Consider the following 24,746-nt stretch of genomic DNA (forward strand, 5'->3'; position numbering starts at 1 on the left):
TCTAATTCTAAGAGAGAGAAGGTACTAAATCTCCCTTTACCTCTTCTTTTAAGAAAGAGAGAAAAGGGGGTTGTACTCCCTTTTCTCTTCTCTTCTTTTAATAAAAGAAAGGAAAGGAGGTTGAATTCCCTTTCTTCTCTTTTAATAAAAGAAAGAAGAGAAAGGGGTTGTGCTCCCTTTCCTCTTCTCTTCTTTTAATAAAAGGAGGGGATCTTTCCTAAAAGGGAAAGGGGGTCCTTACCCTCTTTTTTCTTCTATTATTTTAAGAAAAAAAGGAAAAGGATGGGGGTTTTGGCAACCCCCTTCCAAAATTTTCCTTCCATTTAAAAAAGACTCATTAAAGAGAGTTGGTGGGAGGAGGAAAAAAAATCAAAATTGCCCCTCCAACCAACCTCTCAATATGGTTCCATCTTAACTAGATCCAAAATATAAGGAAATAACGATCCAAATATAAGGAAATGACTGGATCCAAGTTATTTCCTTATATTTTTCCAAGAATACCTATTATTTTCTTATACTTATTATTTTTCATATTTTTAAAACTCCTAAGATTTTTCCGAGATTTTCAAACTCTTGAAAATCTCTCTGAAAAAATACCCTTGCCAAGAAACTACCTTGAGCGATATAGGTGAGTATGATGCAAACCAAATGGACTAGATGCCTCTAATCTTTACTGTCTAAACTCTCATCTTTCGGGTACATAATACTCCAACATGATTTTGCACATGCCTTGTCCTCAAGGCATGACTAACATGATCTACAAATGTTTTTCTTCTATGTCGATCACATTGTCCACGACGTACATGTGCAAAGACTTGTGTCAATACATGGTTTTATCATTCCTTGCAATCGTAGCAAACACACTGCTTCCTTTGCTCGACCATTTGTTTAGGCAATAACTTTCAAATCATCATGTCAGTCGGGGTGGCTGACCGTGGAGCCCCAAACTTTTCCTATATTTCGGATCCATTTGCAATTTGGAGATTGCTTGCTGCTCGAGGTGACTTAAACACAATGGTTTTAATCCACTCATCGATGTCGGATGCCTTAATTTACTCACCAAGTTTTGTTTCTCCTCCACTGGTGCCAAGTTATAACTATCCAACAACAATTGAAGCCATGTGGCTTGGACCTTGATCACAATGTCTTCTCGTACTTCACCAATAAATGAGTCAATCAATTCATCTTCCATCCAACTGGTTGTCAAAACTGGCGTGTTTTGATGTAGAAACCGAGAAGAGGAGAGAGAGAGAGAGAGAGAGAGAGAGAGAGAGAGAGAGAGAGAGAGAGAGAGAGAGAGAGAGAGAGAGAGAGAGAGACTTTGGTGAAATCGGCAGCCTTTTCTTTTCTGTGTAGCTGCACTAATACTTCATTAAGATAAATAGGGTTAGAGTATTTTTACATGGACAAAATTGTCATGTGTTAGTAAAACAAATTACATTAGAGTATACACGATTCATATGGATCTCCTACTGGATCCATATCTGATCCATATTCTAATACCCTCCCTCAAGTTGTGCATGGGAGTGAACCATGTGCAACTTGTTCTTCAGGTACCAAAAACGGTTGCTTGTGAGACCTTTAGTGAACATATCAGCGACTTGGTCTTCTGAAGGCACATAAACCGGCTCAATCTCTTTGTCTGCTATCTTTTGTCTGATGAAATGTTGGTCAACCTCAATATGCTTAGTCCGACTGTGATGAACCAGATTTAATGCAATTTGTATAGCGCTTCTATTATCACACATAAGAGTCGATCTTGAGATATCCTCTCGCATCTCTGTAAGTAGATGCCTAATCCAGGTCACTTCTGCTGTGGTAGCTGCCATAGATCTATACTCTGCCTCTGTGCTAGATCTTGCCACAACCTTTTGTTTTCTGCTACTCCATGAGACAAGATTCCTTCCAATGAAAACACAGTATCCTGAAGTAGACCTTCTTTCATCTGGATCTTCTGCCCAGTCTGCATCTGTATAGGCCAATATGTCATGTTTTGGTGTCTCCAAAGGAGATTGAGCATATGTGAGTCCATCACCCACCGTGCCTTTTAGATAACGAAGGATACGTTTGACAACATCCATGTGACCAGTCTTCGGTTTATGCATGAACTGAGATACTTGATTTACAGAATATACAATGTCTGGTCTAGTAAAAGTAAGGTACTGTAACATGCCCACTAAGCTGCGATAATTGCTTGCATCAGGATATAACTCACCATCACAAATACTGAGCTTTTGATTGACAACACTGGGTGTAGGCACAAGTTTGCAATCCGTCATTCCTGCTTTGGCCAGAAGATCAAGAGTATATTTGTGTTGAGTTAATGACATTTTTCCATCCTGTCTGTCCACCTCTACACCAAGAAAATATCTCAGTTCTCCAAGGTCTTTCATTTTGAACCGCATGCTTAGTAAAGTTTTAACTCATTGAATATGATCTGGAGCATTACCGGTGATCACTATATCATCAACATATATGAGTAAGAAAACCATAGTGGTTTCATCCCCGTATATGAATAGAGAATGATCTAGTTGGGAACAAATGAAACCGTGGTTCTGAATCTCTAAGGAGAAACTCTCAAACCATGACCTAGAGGCTTGCTTTAAACCATACAATGCTCTGGTTAATTTGCATACATATTCTTGTGGGTCTCCATCTGCATAGCCTTGAGGCTGCTCCGTGTAAACTTCTTCTTTCAAATCCCCATGAAGGAATGCATTTTTAACATCAAGTTGACTAAGGGGCCACCCATGTTCAATTGCCAGGCCAAGAATCATACGAATAGTTCCCATTTTCACTACTGGGCTGAACGTCTCATCATAATTTTGACCATATTCTTGAGTAAAACCTTTGGCAACAAGACGTGCCTTGTATCGTTCAATGCTACCATCTGGTTTGTACTTAATCTTATACACCCATTTTGAGCCAACAACATTTTTATCGGGGGGACGACCAACTATCTCCCATGTTTGACACTCATGAAGCGCCTCGATCTCTTCATTCATTGCTTCAATCCATTTGTTAGATTGAGCAGCTTGACAAAACCCAAGTGGTTCTTCGTGTTTTTCAATCTGGGATAGAAGGATCTGAAAATCCATAGAGAAGTTATCATAAATCACCCATTTTTCAATAGGATGCCTTATCCTGCCTTATCTTCTTGGTGCCTCTTTATTACTGGACAATGCCTCTTGTTCTCCAACAGATTCATCTATTTGCTCTTTGGGTCTCCTGGTATAGACATTTTCTTTGTATCTCGGACATTCTGTTTCTGATGCCTTATCTGAAGCTGTCTCATCATGTACGCTTTCAGGAACCAAAGTGGTATGTTCTGTAATATGTGAAATAAGTTCAACACTGAGCCATGGATCATACCAATTAGCAGCTGCGTCAATATGTTCACGATTGTGGTCTGCTTTATTTTCTAGAAAATTATTTTCATCAAAGACAACATTTCTGAAAATTCTGATCTTCTTATTGGCGGGGTCATAGCACCTGTAACCCTTGTGTTCATCTGTATAACCTACAAATTGGCAGATAAAGGCTTTGTCCTGAAATTTAGTTCTCATCGATTTATCAATGTGTACATAACATTTGCATCCAAAAACTCGTAACTCATCATAGTCAGGTTGTACACCAAAAAGAACATAATAGGGAGACTGATCTTCAAGGATAGGCATAGGAAGACGATTTATCACATGAGTGGCAGTGTGAAATGCTTCTGTCCAAAGACTAATAGGCAAGTTGCAACCATGCATCATACTCATTGCACTTTCCACAATATGTCTGTGTTTACGTTCAGCAATCTCATTTTGTTGTGGAGTGTACGGGCAATAAACTCTACGATGTATCCCATTTTCTTGGAGAAAATCTAAAATTTCTTTGGAGGAATACTCACCACCTCCATCACATTGGAGAATTTGAATATTTTTTGAGAATTGAGTTTTAACGTAGGCATGAAAGTAACGGAAAATAAGAAAAACCTCTGATTTGTGTTTCATAAAGAATATCCAGGTAAAGCGAGAGAAACTGTCAATAAATGATACATAATATTTACTTCCAGAAGAGGAAGGATTAGGGGCTGGGCCCCAAACATCAGAACATATTATCTCAAAAGGTATGAAAGCTCTTTTATTTATTTGATGAAAAGGAAGTACATGACTTTTGCAAATCTGACAACTAGGACACACTTTATCCTTTAATGAAGGTGAAACAGACTCTGAAAGGAAACCATTGGACACTAACTTTTCAATAAAGACTTTACTACAATGACCAAGACGAGAATGCCAGAGATCTGGATAAACTTAGGACACTTTTAGAGACATGATCAAACTTGGGCTTCAGGACATTGGAGGCTGGATCTTCATTGAAGACATATATGTCTCCACGTCGCTCTCCTTTAGCAAACATCTCCTTCGTTTGAAGATCCTTGACAAAGACAGAAGTTGGAGTAAATTCCACAGATGAATTGGTAGAATCAACAAGCTTAGAAACAAAGATAATGTTTTTCTTTATATTTGGTGCATGAACAACATTAGATAAAGGAATGGAGGAAGACTCAGACAAAGGGATAAGAACATTGCCTACATTTGAAATAGGGTGGTGAGTCCCATCTCCAGTTACAATATTAGATTTACCAAAATAGGGAATCAAAGTAGAGAACTTACCTGCATTGCCAGTGACATTGCTGCCCCAGAGTCCACATACCATATCCCATCATCACTCTGTTTCAGGTTCAAGTTGGCCATAGCAGACAAAAGGAGATCCTTAGCATCATCACTGACCCGAAAGGTACCTGCAGTTTCTGATGTGCCAACATTTCTATTGCTTTGTATTCTATTACGATTTTGGGGGTTGTACCAACATTTGGCTTTAATGTGACCACGTTTGTTGCACTGGTAGCATGTGGGAATAGTTTTTGAAAAGCTGGCAGTGAAATTTGGTGTAGGTAACAACCCACGTCCACCCTGGATTTGTGCTCCTCTGCCTCTACCGCGCCCTCCTCGTGCACGATCAACAATCATCCCTGTGGCAAGAACATCATGTGTAAATGGTTGTCCGACCGAAGCATCTGACATGCCTTTTAAAGACATCTTGTACTGGAATAGCTTAGCGCGTAAATCTTCAAAACTGGGCAACGTCGGCAAGCACAATAAAGAAGTGACAAGAACATGATACTCTGATCCTAGGGCATTCAATGTCTGCTGCACTTTTTCTTTGTCTGACACTGGATATCCAACAATGGCCAATTGATCTGTGATACTTTTGACTTGATTTAAAAATTCAATAATGGTCATTGCCCCCTTTTTCAAAAGTTGAAATTCACGTTTGAGAAATAACACCTTAGCCTCTGATATCTGAGAGTAGGTCTGAGCTAGAGTCTCCCACAATACTTTAGCTGTGCAATCATCAAGAATAAAAACTAATACTTCTTGCGACAATGTGGAAGTGATGTACGCAACGAGAGCCTGATCTCGCTTCATCCAAGCAACAAATGCAGGGTTGCGAATGATGTTTGGCAATCTTTCGTCCTCTTTGGCTTGTTGTGTGATAGATTCTGGAGGCGTCGGAATGGAGCCATCCAAATGACCTGAAAGGTCTTGACTTCGAATGAAGGGAGTAATCTGCCTTTTCCAGGTCAGGTAATTGTTTGTGTTTAACTTTTCGGAAACTAGTTGCCCCAAGAAATTGGAAGAAAGAACAAAGTTTGTTGAACTATCCATTTGCAGAAATTTATGGCAGAGATAGACTTTATGACAGAAAGATCGAGGTTGGCTGAAATGAGAGATAGACTTTATGACAGAAAGATCAAGGTTGGCTGAAATGAGACTGATATCATAAAGGACTCAGAAATTGGCTTTATGATAGAAGAACCTGAGAAGGTCACGACAAGATTTTAAAGAATGTCACAACAGGGTATTGGACAGCTGATTTGGGTATTGTCTCAGTGTTTGTGAGAAAAATAAGGAACCATGAGCAGATCTGAGTATATTCAGATCTGTGAATGGAATAGCGAGCCTTGAATGGAGTTGTAGGGGTGTGTTAAAAAAAATGTGTAACCAGACCAGAGCAGATTCTCGTGAAACAAGGACAACACACACAAAAGAAAGGGGAGAGCTTGGCTGGATTGACCAGTCTAGACAAAAAAAGAAAAGAAAGAAAACTCGAAACAGAGGAACTCGACTGGGGTGACCAGTCCAGAACAGACCAGATTTACGTGTGAAACAGGGAAAACTTGTAAATAGAGGAACTCGGCTGGGGTGAATGATCAGTCCAGATCAGATTCACGTGAGGAGAGAGACCATGCTAGATTCACGTGAAAGAATATGTGGAATCAACTTTTCCAGAAATAACGAGAGGAAATAGGAATAACGAGGAGAGAAACCTAAAGGAAAAGGAGAAACAGGTCGTGAGCTATCGAGGAGGAGAACTTACCTTTTGGAAATGAAGCGTGACCTGACGAGAATGAGGATGCAGCTTTTCACGTCTCTGATGGAACTCGTTTTACTCCCAGTACTGTCGCTGCTTTGATACCATGTCAAAACTGGCGTGTTTTGATGTAGAAATCGAGAAGAGGAGAGAGAGAGAGAGAGAGAGAGAGAGAGAGAGAGAGAGAGAGAGAGAGAGAGAGAGAGAGAGAGAGAGACTTTGGTGAAATCGGCAGCCTTTTCTTTTCTGTGTAGCTGCACTAATACTTCATTAAGATAAATAGGGTTAGAGTATTTTTACATAGACAAAACTGTCCTGTGTTAGTAAAACAAATTACATTAGAGTATACACGATCCATATGGATCTCCTACTGGATCCATATCTGATCCATATTCTAATACTGGTAACCATGTTACATAAATTTTGGAATTTCACTTGATATTCTTGCATGTTACTTGTTTGGTGAAATTTTTATAAGGTGACATTAAAAAGTGGCTTGAGCTTTATGGTTATCGCTAATCCCATCTATGATTTGTACCATCTAAACTACCCAATAATGTCATTATCAAAATGGAATGATGGCAACAATGACCATTTGAACCTTTAATACTTGAAAAATGGCTGCCTTAAGGACCCAACTTAAGAGGCCTTTCTTGAAAACCTGATTAGAATCCAACCAGATTGTGCAGGTTTGGATCGACCCACCTATAGTGAATGAACCCTCCATCTCACATTTGATTTATGGTTGATTGCACTTTGTATTTGTCAGACATTGTCATGATTGAAAATTAGTCCAACAAAGTTTTCAATGCCTCATGATACAAAATCTGCCTTGCATGACATCTTGTTGAACCTTCATCTTACATTCCTGGTCTATCATGAGATTTTTACTTTAAGATCCTTTATGGTTATCATGGCCGACTGAGGATTGTTGCTTTGATACCTACAACGCTCCAAAATTTTAACCCCAAAATAAAGCTATTAAAAAAAAAGAAACACAACAGAAAAATTAGTTTTGGTTTCAATTAGAATTTGGGGTGGGTTACAAATATTCAATCTCAACACTATCATTCAATAAACCAAATTGAATCATTCACCAAATAAATAAATCATTTACGGAACAAGTCTTAATAAAATTTAAATGTTCAAAACACCTCGGGAACATAAAATTAGTGGTTCTTTGCGCCATCTGCAGTATCCCGCAAACGCTCTAGTCGGCTTACTCTTGACCTAAAAATGTATAATATTCGTGTGTTAGACTTCAACGAGTCTCGTTAGATTCACAATAACAGTGCATGTATCTAGTGTATTAAGGATGCAAGATCATACGCCATTTAGAACATATTCATAGTAGTTCCATATCATAATACAATTAAATGGACAAGATATGACAACTAAATCCATGCAACAATAATTCAGAACATGTAAATAACTACAATATAACATTTACAATATCAAGGCATATTTCAGTATAAATTCAACATAAAGTTAATCTGCTCAAGTATAATATTTTGTTTCTCTATTTAACCTCTTGCGGGTACTTGTAGGCCAAGGCAACCGTAACAAAGGAAATTACTCAGAAGTTTATTTTAAATAACCCTAGTGACTAATTGAAATTGAAATCCAAGGAGGGCGGTGTAATAACCGAGATAAACTTTCCAAAGGCCAAACCAAAACAGGATGCATTCTTAACTTCTGTAGAAGAATATAGACCTATCACCTTGACAAATTGGTAGTTTGCTCCTTAACTTTGAGGATTGGGGACTAACCAAGCCATTACCACTCGAAGCATAACAACAAAAATGTTCAAAAGAGTTTTGTACCACCTACCATCTCCAAGGTTAGCCCATATCTAAATGAGTTATCGATTATTATTATTAGAGGGTTTATTGCATTACCTCACACGTGGCCAAATAATCCGGCACCCGTGACTCAATAGCCCAAGTACCCATTCTGGGGTAATTTACCACATTGTCTTACTGGCATGAGCCCCACACTACATATTCACGGTAGCTTCAAATTTTTTATTAACTCATTTAGGTTAACCCATTTAGTATGCTCGGATGCCTTTAAACCAATCGAGCATTTAATTAAGTTACGTGTGCATGTATATCAATTTTATAATTCGATGCACTTGGAGCACCCCACTGGTTTATTTAAACCACATGCTTAGTCTCGGGCAAACCCATGTGTGTGCATATCATTCATGCCTCACAACTCGGTCACATCACATGCCACACCACGTAACTCGTGCACATATGACACCACAGGCTCACTCAGGACCCAACACCTGAGCCTGCACAAATTTTTAATATATATATATATATATATATATATATATATATATTCACGTGCTGCACATTGTTATCATATCATTAACATGTTGCAAATAAAATAACATGCTGCACCTATGCTTGGCATTCACATGTCATCCGCATAGGCATATCATTAAACTGCCCATGACATTAGCATAGGCACAACATTGTGTAAAAATTCTGATTTTCCTGTTTAAACACAACCCAATACCAGCATAACAATTCAGGTTTTTCCTATGCACATACGCAGCATGATATATACATGTAAGTTCAGATTTTTCTTACAACATAGTATGCACATATGTATTCAAGATTTTACTATGCACATTCACAGCCTTATTTATGCTGGTAAATTCAGGATTTTACTGTGCACACATGGAACACAGTACATGCACATGCATTCAGGATTTTACTATGCACAGCATAACACATGCATATGAATTCAGGTTTCTACTGTGCACACACAGCAAAGTGCATGCACATGCATTCAGGGTATTACTAAGCACATCCACAGCAAAAATGCATATTAATTTCAGGTTTTTACTATGTACATGTACAGTACAACATATCTTTATAAACTTCAGGTTTATCATATGCACATGCACAGCACATCATATGCATACAAGTTCAGGTTTATCATATGCACATGCATAGCACAGCATATGCATATAAACTCAGGTTTATTCCTGTGTACAATCACAGCATAGCATATGCCTAGTATATGCAGAAGATTTCAGATTTTTCAATGCACATACACAACAAATTGTATGCCTTTAACTTCAGGAACTTCCAATACACATACACAGCATAGTGTATGCCTGTAAATTCAGGAATTTCTGATGCACAAACACAACATATTGTGTGACTATAAATTCTGAATTTCCTAATGCACATACATAGTATAATACATGCATATGCATTCATGATCAGATATGAATTTACAGTTTTACAGATTTGTCATCATATAGATTTGTACAGTCATTAACACATATGGGTTAGTACAGTCATAAACACATATAGATCTGTACAGTCATAAAACATGTGGATCGGTACAGTTATAAACACAAATCTGTACAATCATAAACACATAAATCTGTACATGGATTTACATATTCATACAATATGAATATGCAGATTCACGAACGCATATAGATCTGCACATTCATTAGCACCGTAATACACATGAATATGCATAATCACGAACACATATGGGTCTGCACATTCGTTTACACATGGAACTGCACATTCATTAACATATTCACATGAATATGAATATGCAGATTCACAATGGATCTGCACATTCATTGACATATTCATACACATATGAATATGCAGAGTCGCGAACATGTATGGATCTGCACATTCATTAACACCTTTATACATGTGAATATTCACGAACACACATGGATCTGCACATTCATTTACACATGGATTTGCAGATCCATCCAAGCACACCCACACACTTGTTAGAGCAAACCTACCTTAACGTTGGGAACAAGAACACCAAAAACATGTGAATGGCCGGAATGATTGGATCTGTTGGATCAACACACCTCCTCCAACGTGCAGCTGTACTTCTAATGTTCAGCAGTAACCTCCAAGCTTCAATGGAGGCTCCTTCCAAACTGTGTGGAAGGAAGAAGAGAGAGAGAGAGAGAGAGAGAGAGAGAGAGAGAGAGAGGTCTTTTTGTATAGGGTCAACATCCTATTTGGAACTTTCCCTTATCCTTTGTTTGCTTAGGATTCCTTCCTAAATGAGTCTCTCCTCAAAACATGTGGGAGGGAGGGGATCTCTACTAGTACTTACCTAAATCCCAAAATCTTTATTTAAGTTACCCATACCAATGAAATCCTTGGAGTAGGTAATTAAAATTCCCCAATTAACTTAACTAATTAGGGCCCTATTAGATTTAATTAGTTAATTAGGTTCTTCATGTCCAGTAGGTAGGGACATCCACCCTACTTGGGTTGCCTTAACTTAATTGGATCCACCCTATAATGGGATGCAATATCTAAGAGGGGACCCACATAGGGGCGTCCCACCCTATGGGTCACTAAAGATCCAGATTAAATCCAAATTTGGATCCAGTTAAATTCCAAATTCAAATGGGCATTTAATCTAGATTCAACTCCAATTAAATCCCAAATTCAAATTGGAATTCAATTAAACTCGAAATTCAAATTAACTCCAAATAAATTCTAAATTCAAATGCACACTTAATCTAAATTCAAATATAATTAAATTCCAAATTCAAATATACATTTAATCTAAATCCAAATCTAATTGAATCCCAATTTGTAATTAAATCCCAATTCACATTGGAATTCAATTTAACTCAAAATTCAAATTAACTCCAAATAGCCTTAAAATTCTAATTAAAATTTAAATTAATATGAGACATAAAATTTCATTTATATTTATGAAATTTTATGGAAAAATTCGCAGATATTACATACCAGCTGATATGTGCTGAACCCAATAACCTTATGCCAATCTCATCAAATTTGGAAATTTGCGACTAGAATTTGGATGGCAGGTAATAGGGTTATTAACTTATTTGCGACTATTGATGGGCATGAAACATGCCAAGCATGCTCATTGAGAGAGAGAGAGAGAGAGAGAGAGAGAGAGAGAGAGAGAGAGAGAGAGAGAGAGAGAGAGAGAGAGAGAGAGATGAGTTCGTTGGAGGAAACTCTAACCTCTTTGTTGTGGAAAACAATTTATTTTAGCCATTAAACTGTATCATCAACATTCAGTACAAGAGATTATATAAGCTAGAATCCCTGTAAAGTGTAAACCCTATCTAATTGGAACCCTCCACAGTGGGTCCATGGCTGTCATGGGGACAATTTTTTGCGTTGCTCTCATGAGGTTGAGCCTTCTACAGGCAGAGATACAACAACCTGTCCATGAAACATCAAGGGAGCGTCGACCTGCGAGGGTGCATAAGACTTGATATGGATTTAAGGGACTTATACTGAGGGATTAACTCATACAAAGGCACATTCAAGGGGTATAGAGGCTTCATTGGCTCATTTTAATACTATATGCTTGCTGTTCCCAGATACTTGCCATAGTTCTGATACGTTCTATATATAGGGCCCTGGATATACATCTTATACAAGTAATATAGTACAGATGGCACTATGACCGAATACAAGTGGCGTTCCAACCTTGCCCATATAGCCCACATCTCTGCAGTACTTTGTTGTAGTTTCTGAAGGTCATTCTCGTTGAATCCCTCAATGAACCAGCTTCCCTTCCCAACTTGCTCGCCAGTCTTCATTGTTTGCATGCCCTGTCTTGCACAACTCTTACCATGCCAACACATGCATATACAATGTGCTGCATGCCAAGCCTGCGCAAGGCAGTCCTGTGCGCCTCTCACCTAGCCTATCCATGTACTTGCCTTGTGCTGCATGTCAGGCTTGCTCATGATGGTGCCTGCAGCCACTCCACTACAAGCTTACCTTTATTGCAAGGGCCACACATTTTAGAGTTTGCAATGCTACCCAATGCTGCACAACCGCTAAGTCTGAACAGTTTGTGCCCACAACATCACACCATGCTGTGCTAATGTGAAGTTTGAGCTCATAGCACCATGTTGCATTGCACAACTCCAAGTTCGTGCATTCAGCACCACCCTGTGCTACGTAGCTACCAAGCTTGAAGGATTTTGCAACCAATATCTATCTGCTACAGCTTCTGCACCATTGTGGTGGCACTATCCGCCAGGTAAGTCCTAGTGTTAGAGGCCTTACCCACCCATAGACTTCGAGCAATGTAACTTTTACAACCCAAACCATGGCCCATTAGAAGGCTTCTGCGAAAGATTATTGTCTGCTGCAGCCGTTGCACCAATGTGGGTGCACCATCTGCTAGATAGGTCAGTGTTATAGGCCTTCCCCGATCAGAGGCTTCGAGCAACCCAACTTTTACAACCCAAATTAGGACTCATTAGACTCCAACTAATCAAAACCCCAAACCCATAAGAAGCCAACTCAAAACCCAAAACCAAGATCCCTAAAACCAAATAGATGCCTGTAACCTTTAATCCCTAAACTCTAATATCCCGTTCTGTAACATTCCATTATCTATAGGGACATTTATAATTTGTTAACAAAAAGAAAAGAAAAGATAATGTGATACACAAGTGCATTACAAGATCAGTCTAAATGTTGGTCTCTCCATGCACATGGTTTCATCTACTAAATAGAGCCCCTAGCCAAGTCTCTTAAATGTGCCTTTTTCTTGGTATCTTCAGCAAACACATATTTTGATCCTGTTTGATATTGGAAATGGATCCATCTAGTTATGCCAATGTGCTACTTCCTGTCTTAACAATTTGGAGGAAGGGATCAACTTTTCCACCCAATAGCAACTTTTGTCCTGGTAATGCTTGAGAAATCTGTCCATGTTAAACTATGTCACATGGGTGCGGGGGTGCGGCAGGGGCAAAAATGTAATATATATATATATATATATATGTGTGTGTGTGTGTGTGTGTGTGTGTGTGTGTGTGTGTGTGTGTGTGTGTGTGTGTGTGTGTGTGTCCGGGGGTTCCCTCGACGCGGGTCGGGGGTCCAATTTTTTTGCTGGTGTGTTTGTTTGAAGACTCGTTACCCACGTTCTGCTTGTTGTGTACTTTGAGGCAACAGGACAAAATTGATGAAACGAAAGGATTCTCAATCTGATCGACCCAGTCTGCTGCGTTCTGCTGACTGTCATGATTCAATCATGTCTGAAACTCCCTGGTCTTCACGAAAAAAAATATAAGCGCAAGGTTTGATGTGGTTTGTTGGAGAGAGAGTATTCATGAGGCCTATGACTCCACTGCCACGCCATAGGATTCTTCAAATTTCATTTTATATACAACTGCACAACAACTAAAAGAAATTTATTGGATTGGACATGTGGAAAAGAGAGGTCTACAAAAGGCTACAGCTAGAGCACCCATCTCGTCAGGAGAACAGTGAATACTAATAGCCAGCAAGGCTACCACCATCATTATCATTTATTATGGAGAGAGAAAATCCTTTATGAAAAAGAAGGATCTGGATTGAAAAGGCTCTTCAATTTTAGATGGTTTTAAAAGTGCCGCTTTATAAAACAAGAGCAGCAGCTGTCAGCAGATTTTTTTTTTAAAATTCCGCAACCCATTTCATAGGGCAATTTTTTTTTAAAAAAAAAATCCAAGAAAAAAGGACCTAAATGATCCTGGGTGCGGTCAACACACCTAGGATCGGGTTGACCGCACCCGGTGTCGCACCCGCACCCGCGTCGAGTCACGTCGACGCGGGTGCGACACCCTGCTAGCCGAATCCCTGTGACATAGATGTTAAACCTGTAAGGAGCCGCTCCGAAGGAAATGGCAGATCATCTGAGTTGCTATGTCACATGGGTGCGGGTGCGGGGATGCGGCAAAAATATATAAATATATTATATATATATATATATATATATAAAGTCCAAAAGTTGGACATAAATGACCCTGGGTGCGTTGACTGCACCTAGGGTCAAGTTGACCGCATCGGGTGCGGCACCTAGTTGGAGAATCCATGTGACATATAGGGCAAAAAAATTTCTTGCAATTTTTTTTTAAGTCCGAAAAATTGGACCAAAATGACCCTGGGTGCGTTGACCACACCCAAGGTCGGGTTGACTGCACCCTGTGCCGCACCCGCGTCGCGTCGCATCGATGCGGGTGACGCACCCTGCTAGTCGAATCCCTGTGACATAGTTGAGTTGTTATTTGTCATTTTCTCATGACTTGGCAAAATTAAAATATGATTTGGATTTGATTTGCTTGAGTCTTGACTCAAAGTCTCAAACCCAAGTTTTCATCATTGTTGTAAGGAGATTAATGGTGGAACGAGGATGTCAAATTAGCTATTAAGGTTAAAAGAGAGTTATAGAAATCTAAGTAAGAGTCGTGATAATGAGAATTTGGAGAAGTATATGATAGCAAAGAAGGAAGCTAAAAAAGTAGTTCGAAACGCGAGAGATAAGGTATATAAGGAGGTTTATGACAAGTTGGATACCAAAGAGGGCGAGAAGGATATTTATAGGCTTGCAAAGATGAGAGATAGGAAATCGAGGAATTTGGGTATGGTTAGATGTATCAAAGATGAAACGCAAAGGGTTTTAGTCAAAGATGAGGAGATTAAGGAGAGATGGAAAGATTATTTTGATAAGCTATTTAATGGAGAAAATGAAATCAAGAAGTGCAATTTGCTCAGATGGTATACCTATCGAGGCATGGAAATGCTTGGTTGAGAAAGGTTTAGAATGGTTGACAAATCTTTTTAATAAGATTTGACGGACAAATACGATGCCTAATGAGTGGAGGAAGAGTACTTTGGTGCCTCTATATAAGAATAAGGGTGATATACAAGATTGCACAAACTATTGTGGTATAAAACTCATGAGTCATACTGTGAAACTTTGGGAGAGGGTGATTGAGTATAGGTTGAGGAAGGTTGTCATGATATCGGAGAATCAATTTGGTTTTATGCCTGGAAGATCAACTATGGAAGCTATACATCTTCTTAGACAACTTATTGAGAGATATAGAGAGAGGAACAAAGATTTGCATATGGTTTTTATTGATTTGGAGAAGGCATACGATAGAGAACCTAGGGATGTTCTCTGGTGGAAAATGATGAAGAAAGGTGTTTCTCTCAAGTACATTAGTATAATTAAAGATATGTATGAAGGAGTAGTAACCAATGTCCGCACTTGTGGAGGGGTGACAACCAATTTTCCTATAACGGTTGGGTTACATCAAGATTCTGCATTAAGCCCTTTCCTATTTGCTATAGTGATGGATGAGCTTACGAGATCAATTCAAGAAAATGCGCCGTGGTGTATATTGTTTGCTGATGATATTGTTTTGTTTGATGAGTCTATAGCTGGGGTTAATGCTAAGTTAGAATTATGGAGATAAACATTGGAAGCAAGAGGTTTTAAGTTGAGTAAGAGTAAGACATAATATATGGAATGTCGGTTTAGTAAGCAACAAAGTAGTGATGAGGGTGTAGTGAAGCTTGGTGAACAAGAAATACCGATGGATGACTGTTTCAAATATTTAGGATCTATCATTCAAAGGTATGGAGAAATTGATGGAGATGTAAATCATAAGATAAAGGTTGGGTGGATGAAATGGAAAAGTGCAACTGGAGTGTTGTGCGATCGTAGAATGCCATTGCGGTTGAAGGGAAAGTTTTATAGGACGACAATTAGGCCCACTTTACTATATGGTACGGAATGTTGGGCTGCCAAGAGACATTATATTAAAAAAATGAGTGTAGCTGAGATGCGTATGCTTAAATGAATGTGTGGAAATACAATAAAAGATAAGATTCTAAACGAGGAGATACGTAAGAAGGTAGGCATTGCATCCATTGAAAATAAGATCAGAGATAATCGTTTACGGTGGTTTGTATATATTCGACGAAGGCCTAATGATGCTCCAGTTAGAAGGATGGAGAACTGGGAAAATATATTAGTTAAAAGAGGTCGGGGTAGGCCTAAAAAGACTTGGATGAAGATGATAGGAAAGGATATGAATGCTTTGAACCTCATTGAGGACATGGCATTGGATAAAAATGATTGGAGGAGAAGGATTCATGTGGAAGACCCAGAATGATTTTCTTTTTTGGTTCATATCGCCGACCCTAATTGTTTTGGGATGAAGGCGTAATTGTTGTTGTTGTATGGAGCTTAATGGAATTACCTGAAGTTTTTAAAATATTGGTTAGAACACATGGAAGAGTCTACTTTATCACTTTATTCTGTGGTAGAGCTAGACCAATGCATTCTACTGATTATAAGCCAAAATATATTATCTCATTGGCAATGGTTCATTGTCTCCGGAAAGTTTATATATATATATATATATAGGGTCAATATTTGGTGTTATTGAAGGTACAAAACTATTGAGCTAGAAATCAGAAGTTCAAGCTTCATTGACTCAATCTGACCACATAGATGTGTTCAACATGATTTGTTTGCTAAGGATCAAACCTTGGATCACATTATTTTGATCTAAAAATATGATTTTTTGACTCATGAAAATTTTGTACCTTGTGGACCATTGAATTTTGAAAGCTTACATGTCATAATCACATGATTCAAAACTCATTTTCTGCTAAACAAACCTTGTTGATCACACATCCATAAGGTCTAATCCAGTGTGACAAATATAGCGAGAAATACAAATTTCTTGCAAAAACATCGCGAGAAATTCATCAAATGATAAAAACTTTGTTAATTTCGTGAGCAATTGAAATTCTCGTGAGATTATCGTTTGTGGCTAAATATCGCGGTATTTTGAAAATCTTGCGAAAACATGTTTTTTTTTGTTTATTGTTTTTAAACAAAATATGCTGCTTTCCTCTTCCCCCATGGTCTTTCCCCTCTCTGCGTCTTTCCTCTCTCCTCTCTCCTCTCTCAACATCTGAGCCCCAGCCACATTGGAGCTCAGACTGCTGGTAAACGGTTGAAATTTTTTGGCATAGCGTGACTGACCAGTGAGTCCAACTCGCTCTCTCTCTCTCTCTCTATGACAAAACCCTAGCCTCCCTTTCTCTTAGATGTGGTTATATGGTGGTTTGTGGTGGGTTGGATGATGATGATTTTCTTGCTTCAGAGTTGTGCTTAACGCAATACCATTATGTTGGGAAGATGGAAAAGATAGTGATTTTCTTCCCCAACAGATTAAGAAATTTTCCTGTAGCTCTATGTGAATTCCCTTCACCCGTTTCTAAATGAGTTGTATTTGCAACTCATGCCTTATGTAGCTCACCGTTCTTGTAAGCTCTATGGTCTCAACCGCATGTCCAACACGATAAGCATGCATGGCACCAGCTTTAGACACAACTTTCTTAAAATACAATGCAGAATCACCATACTGGAGCTTTTCAGCCAGACTCTTTGCTGTTTGATTCTGATTATTGAGGGCATCAACATCAATTTGGTTATATGTAAGGAGAAGCCCCACAATTTCTGAACGGGATTTCATTGTTGCAATATGCGGAGCTGTATTTCCTCTCTCATTCTTCTCATTGAGTATGGATGGATTAACACGTAATAAGGGGTCCTATCGAAAACACGTAATAAAGGGTACCTTTTAATATAATAGATTTTATTTTTTTCTTTCATCTAAAATTTAATTGTCTAATCATTTTATTTTTAATTATTTTTGAAAATTTTGAGATATTATTTGATTTTTGTAATTTTTTCTGAGTTTTTGCAGATAAAAAATCGAAAAATATATAAAATTTTGAAAATCTCACGAGAAATTCACAGACAAATTGCCATTTTAAACTTTTGTCACTATGGTCTGATCTACAAAAAAACTAAAAAATATGAAAAATTGTGATTTATACAAAATAATTCTGTGCCTTCAATGGATCCAAATATTAACCAATATATGTATATATATGTATGCATGTATGTATGCAATAGGTATTTAAGGATAATTCTTGGTATTATTTTGGTTTTACTGATCCTTCTTATTTTGTACAACACTAATTATTCTTGCACTTTGGAATGCTGCAGTGTAAAAATGAGGAGGAAGTGGTTGCTGTTATTGCTCATGAATTGGGGCATTGGAAACTAAATCACACGATGTACTCATTCATTGCTGTTCAGGTTTGTTATTTTAGAAGGTGACTTTTACTGTTGAAGTGTTTGTTTGTATCTTTGTTTGATTAGCTTTTATGTTAGTTGTATGCTTAGCTTTCTTAACTTTTCTGTTTTTCCATATAACTATAAGCAGTAGCCCTAAGTATACTAGTCAAATGAAAAATGCAAAGCTGTAGAACAGAAGGTTCAGGTGTCTGGAGGTTGGACAACTGGAGGATTGCAAAAACTGTTTGGATGTTGATTTAGTTGTTATATGAACTTTGAAAGTTTAGTAGGACCCATGGGTTTTTATTGGATCTGTATTCATTGGCATCAGTTCTGGCTCATGTTCAAATCTGTCATGTACTATCATCCTTGTTGATTATATTAATAAACTCGGTAGTTGTAATTCGGTGTTGGCCTAATGCTCAGGTGAATGGTGCGCACTAGGTAGGCACCTAAGGGTCTGTTAAAAAGAAAAGTTCAATTTTTGTTTATGTAAGATACCACAAAATATGAAATCATCGTGTAGACTTTTTTAGATTTATTGGATTTGTTATATTTATTTGATTAAAAAAGCTTTCCAGTTGGTCTATTTGAGCACCTATGGCTATCTAGCACTTTGACTGCATGAAGCAATCCCAATGACCTAGCTTGAACTGATTGTCCAAACAGTAAAAGCATGAAACTACATTTTTTTTGAACCCAGAAGCTGGGCATCCCAGATGAAGCACAACAAGAATATAGGGCTAATTAAATCTCCTAAGTTAGATAAATCCTTAATGCTGGAATACTTGGTTTCACCATTTATTTTATAAACCATTAGATCTTTACAGAGCATGCTATTTTTCGTATAGCCAGTCAACCATTACAACCATCACAACTAAGAGCTGTTCTACTATTACAAGTATTAAAATTAAGAACATGGTTAATAGTCTTGGTTATTTTGTTTAGAAGTTTCTATATCCTTCATATGTGAGGGTTTATACAATTCTTCATATGTTAAGGGTTTATACAACTAATCTGGTGCTTAATAGATGATTGCATATTGTTTTTTCTTAGCATAGTTTCCCATATCAACTACGAGGAAACAGTTTTAATTGGGAATTTTGTGGGAAAATAAAATTGTTATTATTAATTGAGAAGATGAGCAACAACTAAAAAAGCAAACTCAAACCGAAAAGGGCGGGCTAGAACATATAATCCTTTCAGGTCCTAACCAAGATAGGTCACTGTTGGGCCATTTGACCTCATGTTTGAAAATATCCTTTCTAATGTGACGATTGATGGTCGAGACTCGAGAGCAGGGTAGTCTTCCCATAAACAACCTTTCATTCCTCTCAAGCCAATTGTACCACCAAGCCGACAAGAGCCACCATTTCCATATGAAACACTATCTCATACAGGTATACAACTTTTGTAAAACCCAAAAGTAAAGATCGATTTGAGAATGTGATGGCAAGGATATAGGAGAGGTTGGGCCAGTTTTTTTTGAATAACCATTGGAAGGCTGGACAATACCAAAGATCTTCAAAACACATGTAGCATATGCTAGCTTGCTGAATACCGTTCCTCTTCATGTTGCATTTGAGAGTTTATCTTGTCCAATGAGATTAACCAGGCAAAACTTTTTGCTCAAGGGGTGGGTGGGGGGAGAGGGAAGCTCCAAATGGCGCCCTTGAGAAATAGCTCCACATCCGAGTGACTAAGGGTGCATTGGCTGACATTCAAAATGTTATTATCAGACCCAATTTTTCTGAAAACCATATCTTGAGGGTGTTTGCTTGACAATAAATTTCAAAACTAAATTTCCATAATGATATTTTGGCATAAAAATCAAGTTTTTGAGAAAATGGGACAGACCTGTTTTTTCAAAGCCTCTTTTGAAAATAACAGGCGGTCTTTTCCTCTCCCTTTACGCCATGAGGACATATTCTTAGCCTTCTTTTGAGGGTTTCTTATAGGTACCAGACCCCCCCCCCCCCCCCCCCCCCTTCGGCAGGGGCATGGGAGGCAGAGGAAGGCTGCCTAAAAAAAATGGGCTGTTCCAATGGTGCTGGCACCCTTCCACCTTCCTTTGTCTTACTCTCAGACATAACCTCTCTTGGTCGATGATTTGGGGAACCTCCATAAATGCTATTGGAGTGGCAATTTCTAGCCATAAGATATTAGAGAAGAGGAAAAATTCTGGTCTTGAGATTTTTAGCCTTTAGATGTTGGCGGGGGTGGTGGGCATGGATGGCCCATTGCAGCTGCTATCGTGAGGTGGATGGCGACACCATTTCATGCAGTGGAGGAGCTACAGTGGCTTCCAACTTTTTGCTCAAGGGGTGGGTGGGGGGAGAGGGAAGCTCCAAATGGCACCCTTGAGAAATAGCTCCACATCCGAGTGACTAAGGGTGCATTGGCTGACATTCAAAATGTTATTATCAGACCCAATTTTTCTGAAAACCATATCTTGAGGGTGTTTGCTTGACAATAAATTTCAAAACTAAATTTCCATAATGATATTTTGGCATAAAAATCAAGTTTTTGAGAAAATGGGACAGACCTGTTTTTTCAAAGCCTCTTTTGAAAATAACAGGCGGTCTTTTCCTCTCCCTTTACGCCATGAGGACATATTCTTAGCCTTCTTTTGAGGGTTTCTTATAGGTACCAGACCCCCCCCCCCCTTCGGCAGGGGCATGGGAGGCAGAGGAAGGCTGCCTAAAAAAAATGGGCTGTTCCAATGGTGCTGGCACCCTTCCACCTTCCTTTGTCTTACTCTCAGACATAACCTCTCTTGGTCGATGATTTGGGGAACCTCCATAAATGCTATTGGAGTGGCAATTTCTAGCCATAAGATATTAGAGAAGAGGAAAAATTCTGGTCTTGAGATTTTTAGCCTTTAGATGTTGGCGGGGGTGGTGGGCATGGATGGCCCATTGCAGCTGCTATCGTGAGGTGGATGGCGACACCATTTCATGCAGTGGAGGAGCTACAGTGGCTTCCAACTTTTTGCTCAAGGGGTGGGTGGGGGGAGAGGGAAGCTCCAAATGGCGCCCTTGAGAAATAGCTCCACATCCGAGTGACTAAGGGTGCATTGGCTGACATTCAAAATGTTATTATCAGACCCAATTTTTCTGAAAACCATATCTTGAGGGTGTTTGCTTGACAATAAATTTCAAAACTAAATTTCCATAATGATATTTTGGCATAAAAATCAAGTTTTTGAGAAAATGGGACAGACCTGTTTTTTCAAAGCCTCTTTTGAAAATAACAGGCGGTCTTTTCCTCTCCCTTTACGCCATGAGGACATATTCTTAGCCTTCTTTTGAGGGTTTCTTATAGGTACCAGACCCCCCCCCCCCTTCGGCAGGGGCATGGGAGGCAGAGGAAGGCTGCCTAAAAAAAATGGGCTATTCCAATGGTGCTGGCACCCTTCCACCTTCCTTTGTCTTACTCTCAGACATAACCTCTCTTGGTCGATGATTTGGGGAACCTCCATAAATGCTATTGGAGTGGCAATTTCTAGCCATAAGATATTAGAGAAGAGGAAAAATTCTGGTCTTGAGATTTTTAGCCTTTAGATGTTGGCGGGGGTGGTGGGCATGGATGGCCCATTGCAGCTGCTATCGTGAGGTGGATGGCGACACCATTTCATGCAGTGGAGGAGCTACAGTGGCTTCCAACTGAAGAGAATGGGGGTTGTAGGTGGGCAGTTGTGTTCTACGAGCTGCCACAGTTGGTGGAGCTAGGGCTAAGGTTTGGGGAGGAGGATCAAGTGGTAAAAAACTGGTAACAGTAGTTTCTGTTATGGTGGTGATGGTTCTCTGTCCAACCAAAAACTGATGTCTGCTTCTCCCTGCCCACCTGTGTAGCTGTGCAGAGAGAGAGAGAGAGAGAGAGAGAGAGAGAGAGAGAGAGAGAGAGAGAGAGAGATTAAAAAACCCTGTAATTTTTTAAGCACCAAATCTGGTCTTAAAAGATTAGTTTTCAACTAGATTTTTTCGAATCATTTTTTTTAATCAAAGCATTAAAAAATGTCATCCGATTGGGGCCTAAAACAAACATTAAAAAAAACCCTGTAATTTTTTAAGCGCCAAATCTGGTCTTAAAAGAGTAGTTTTCAACTAATTTTTTTTTTTGAATATTTTTTTAATCAACTCTTTAAAAAATGTCATCCAAATGGGCCCTAAAACAACAGGTGAATGAAACCACCAGATAAGAGCCATTTATAGTCCTCTTCCAGAGGTAAGTATCAGCCTCTTCAAGTTCCATCATCACTGCCACTCTAATATGTGAAACCAGTCTTGGAATTCTTGGTTAAAGGGTAGGAATCATCGTCCCTTTGATTCCAGCAGTCTTTGACTAGAATAATTTTATCCTTGGCAGTGTGAAATAAGGAAGGAAACATCTCAGCAAGGGTTTGGTTCTCACACCACCTGCCTGTCCAGAACAACGCTCTGTCTCCAAAACCTTCAAACAGTCTTTCCAAATGTTGGAACCATGCATCCACTTGTTTACGATGTTCCATTGTAAATGGTATGGACTTAGACCGGACTTGGCTTTCATGAGAGTTGTCCACTGGTTGTCTACCTTGCACAAGCCTCACCACCACTTAGTGTAACGCCCCAAAATTTCGACTTGTGATTTCGAAAACATTATCGAAAAACCTTTCAAAGATTTAAAGTTTTTACTTTTAAAATCGACAACGGAAGACATTTAGAAAGGAGCACAAGTCAACAAATCCTGGGTACGTTAGCTGAAAAACCATCATTCACATAAACCACAACTTAAAGGAATTGAGGAAATAAGGCAATAGATTAAAAATCTACAGTTTATTACAAAATGAGCATCCTTCCAAAGTTCATTAATCTAAAGAAAATTCAAAAAGACTCAGAGCCAAGCCGCCAACAGAAAGAAGATAAATCTTGAGCCATATTGCACCACGCCATCGGCCGCCTGTGAAGTCCTACTCATCACCTGCCCATGAAATGGGTCAGTTTCATTACAAACCAGTAGGTACACGAATAGATAAGTATAATGAAAATAAAACAGGACATTCATGAGATAAGCAGTTATGATATTAAAACAATCAATACAATTGTAATCTATTCTAACAAGTGTAATATGTGCAAAGAGCTATTGTTTGAATCATTTCAAGCAGTGTAAGTCTCAATCATCTACAATTATTCAAGAAGATATTCTTTATGTTCTGATATTAACTGGCCTGTGGGTATGCACATACGCGAAATATAGAAACAACCGAGACCGATCCAGGGGTTTATTATGTCAGGTGTTTTCATTAACCCAGATGGCTGACTGAGTCCGCTCCTAAGGGGACGGTCAATGACCAAGAGAGTAAATCCCCAAAGGCATTCGTGGCCCATGGATGCATCCAACTTCTGCAGAAGTACCTGGGAGTTACCACCTAGGATAATTTATGGTAATCCCAATTCTCCTAACTCCGATGACGGGGGAAGCCGAGTCTTTTGCCCGTGGGGTGGTTGTTAACAACCTGTCCATCAAAGTTTTTGTACCATCCATCCTCTCCCTTGATGAACCGTGAAGGTCGAATGGGTACGACGGAGGTTTCTTAACCGCCGCCCCATCTTACATGCTCTGGTCTATTAGACCCACTCGAGCATCTTGCCTGTGAAGGCGAATTGTCATCATTTATGTGATCTCAGTATTTTGCTAAATGCACGCATCGAGGTTGCTGTAACCTCATCATCCAACCATCGTAACCCATATGGGACGTATTTGTCCAAAACTACGATCGTACCTTCCTAGAGGTACGACTACGATGAGAGGGCAACATATAATGTTTTATGATTCTTTTGGTTCATATATGACATGTATTGCTCTTTTAGCAATTGGCCTGTGAAGGCCGGTATTATCTTATTGATATCAATAAAGTGTTGATGGTTCACTTCGAGGTACTCAATGACCTCCCGTACTATTTGTATCATACCTGCCTTAAGGTCTGATTACTATAGTAAGTTCATGGGTTTCTTGATAGATAACCCATCACAGTGTTTCATAAAAATCAGTATTATACTTGGCATCCTCGAATACTAAAAAGCAAGAAGTCTCATACAAGATTCATATAACCAATAAGGTAAGGCATCTACAGTAACTTACAACAGTGAGCAAGGCGGAAATACAGTAATAAGATCTTTCTAGCAATGAGTCTACTCATAGAGCTCACAATAAGCATGTAATTTCCAAAAGCATACGGATGCGGAAACACAACACAGACAATCACCAGTTAAGTAATCCTACAGCTAAGCATGTATGCCAAATAAACCATTTGATCATAAAGTCCTTATATCTTATTTCATTCATACAAACTCTTCGTGCGACTTTCCCCTACTTCGGGATGTCGTGAGCTG

General features: G+C 38.9%; 1 protein-coding gene across 2 annotated transcripts in view; it reads left to right on the plus strand.

Annotated features, from left to right (window-relative positions):
• Positions 1-24,746, plus strand: part of LOC149835959 (CAAX prenyl protease 1 homolog) — a 93,911-nt gene that overhangs the window by 13,835 nt on the left and 55,330 nt on the right. For both annotated transcript variants that reach the window (XM_090008877.1, XM_090008878.1), the window contains exon 10: positions 18,304-18,396. In XM_090008877.1, coding sequence (XP_089865003.1) covers positions 18,304-18,396 — 93 coding nt within the window. The remainder of the gene's footprint in view (positions 1-18,303; positions 18,397-24,746) is intronic.

Source organism: Nuphar pumila, chromosome 6 (genome assembly GCF_984573655.1).
Source record: "Nuphar pumila chromosome 6, dmNupPumi1.hap1.1, whole genome shotgun sequence".
Lineage (NCBI taxonomy): Eukaryota > Viridiplantae > Streptophyta > Magnoliopsida > Nymphaeales > Nymphaeaceae > Nuphar > Nuphar pumila.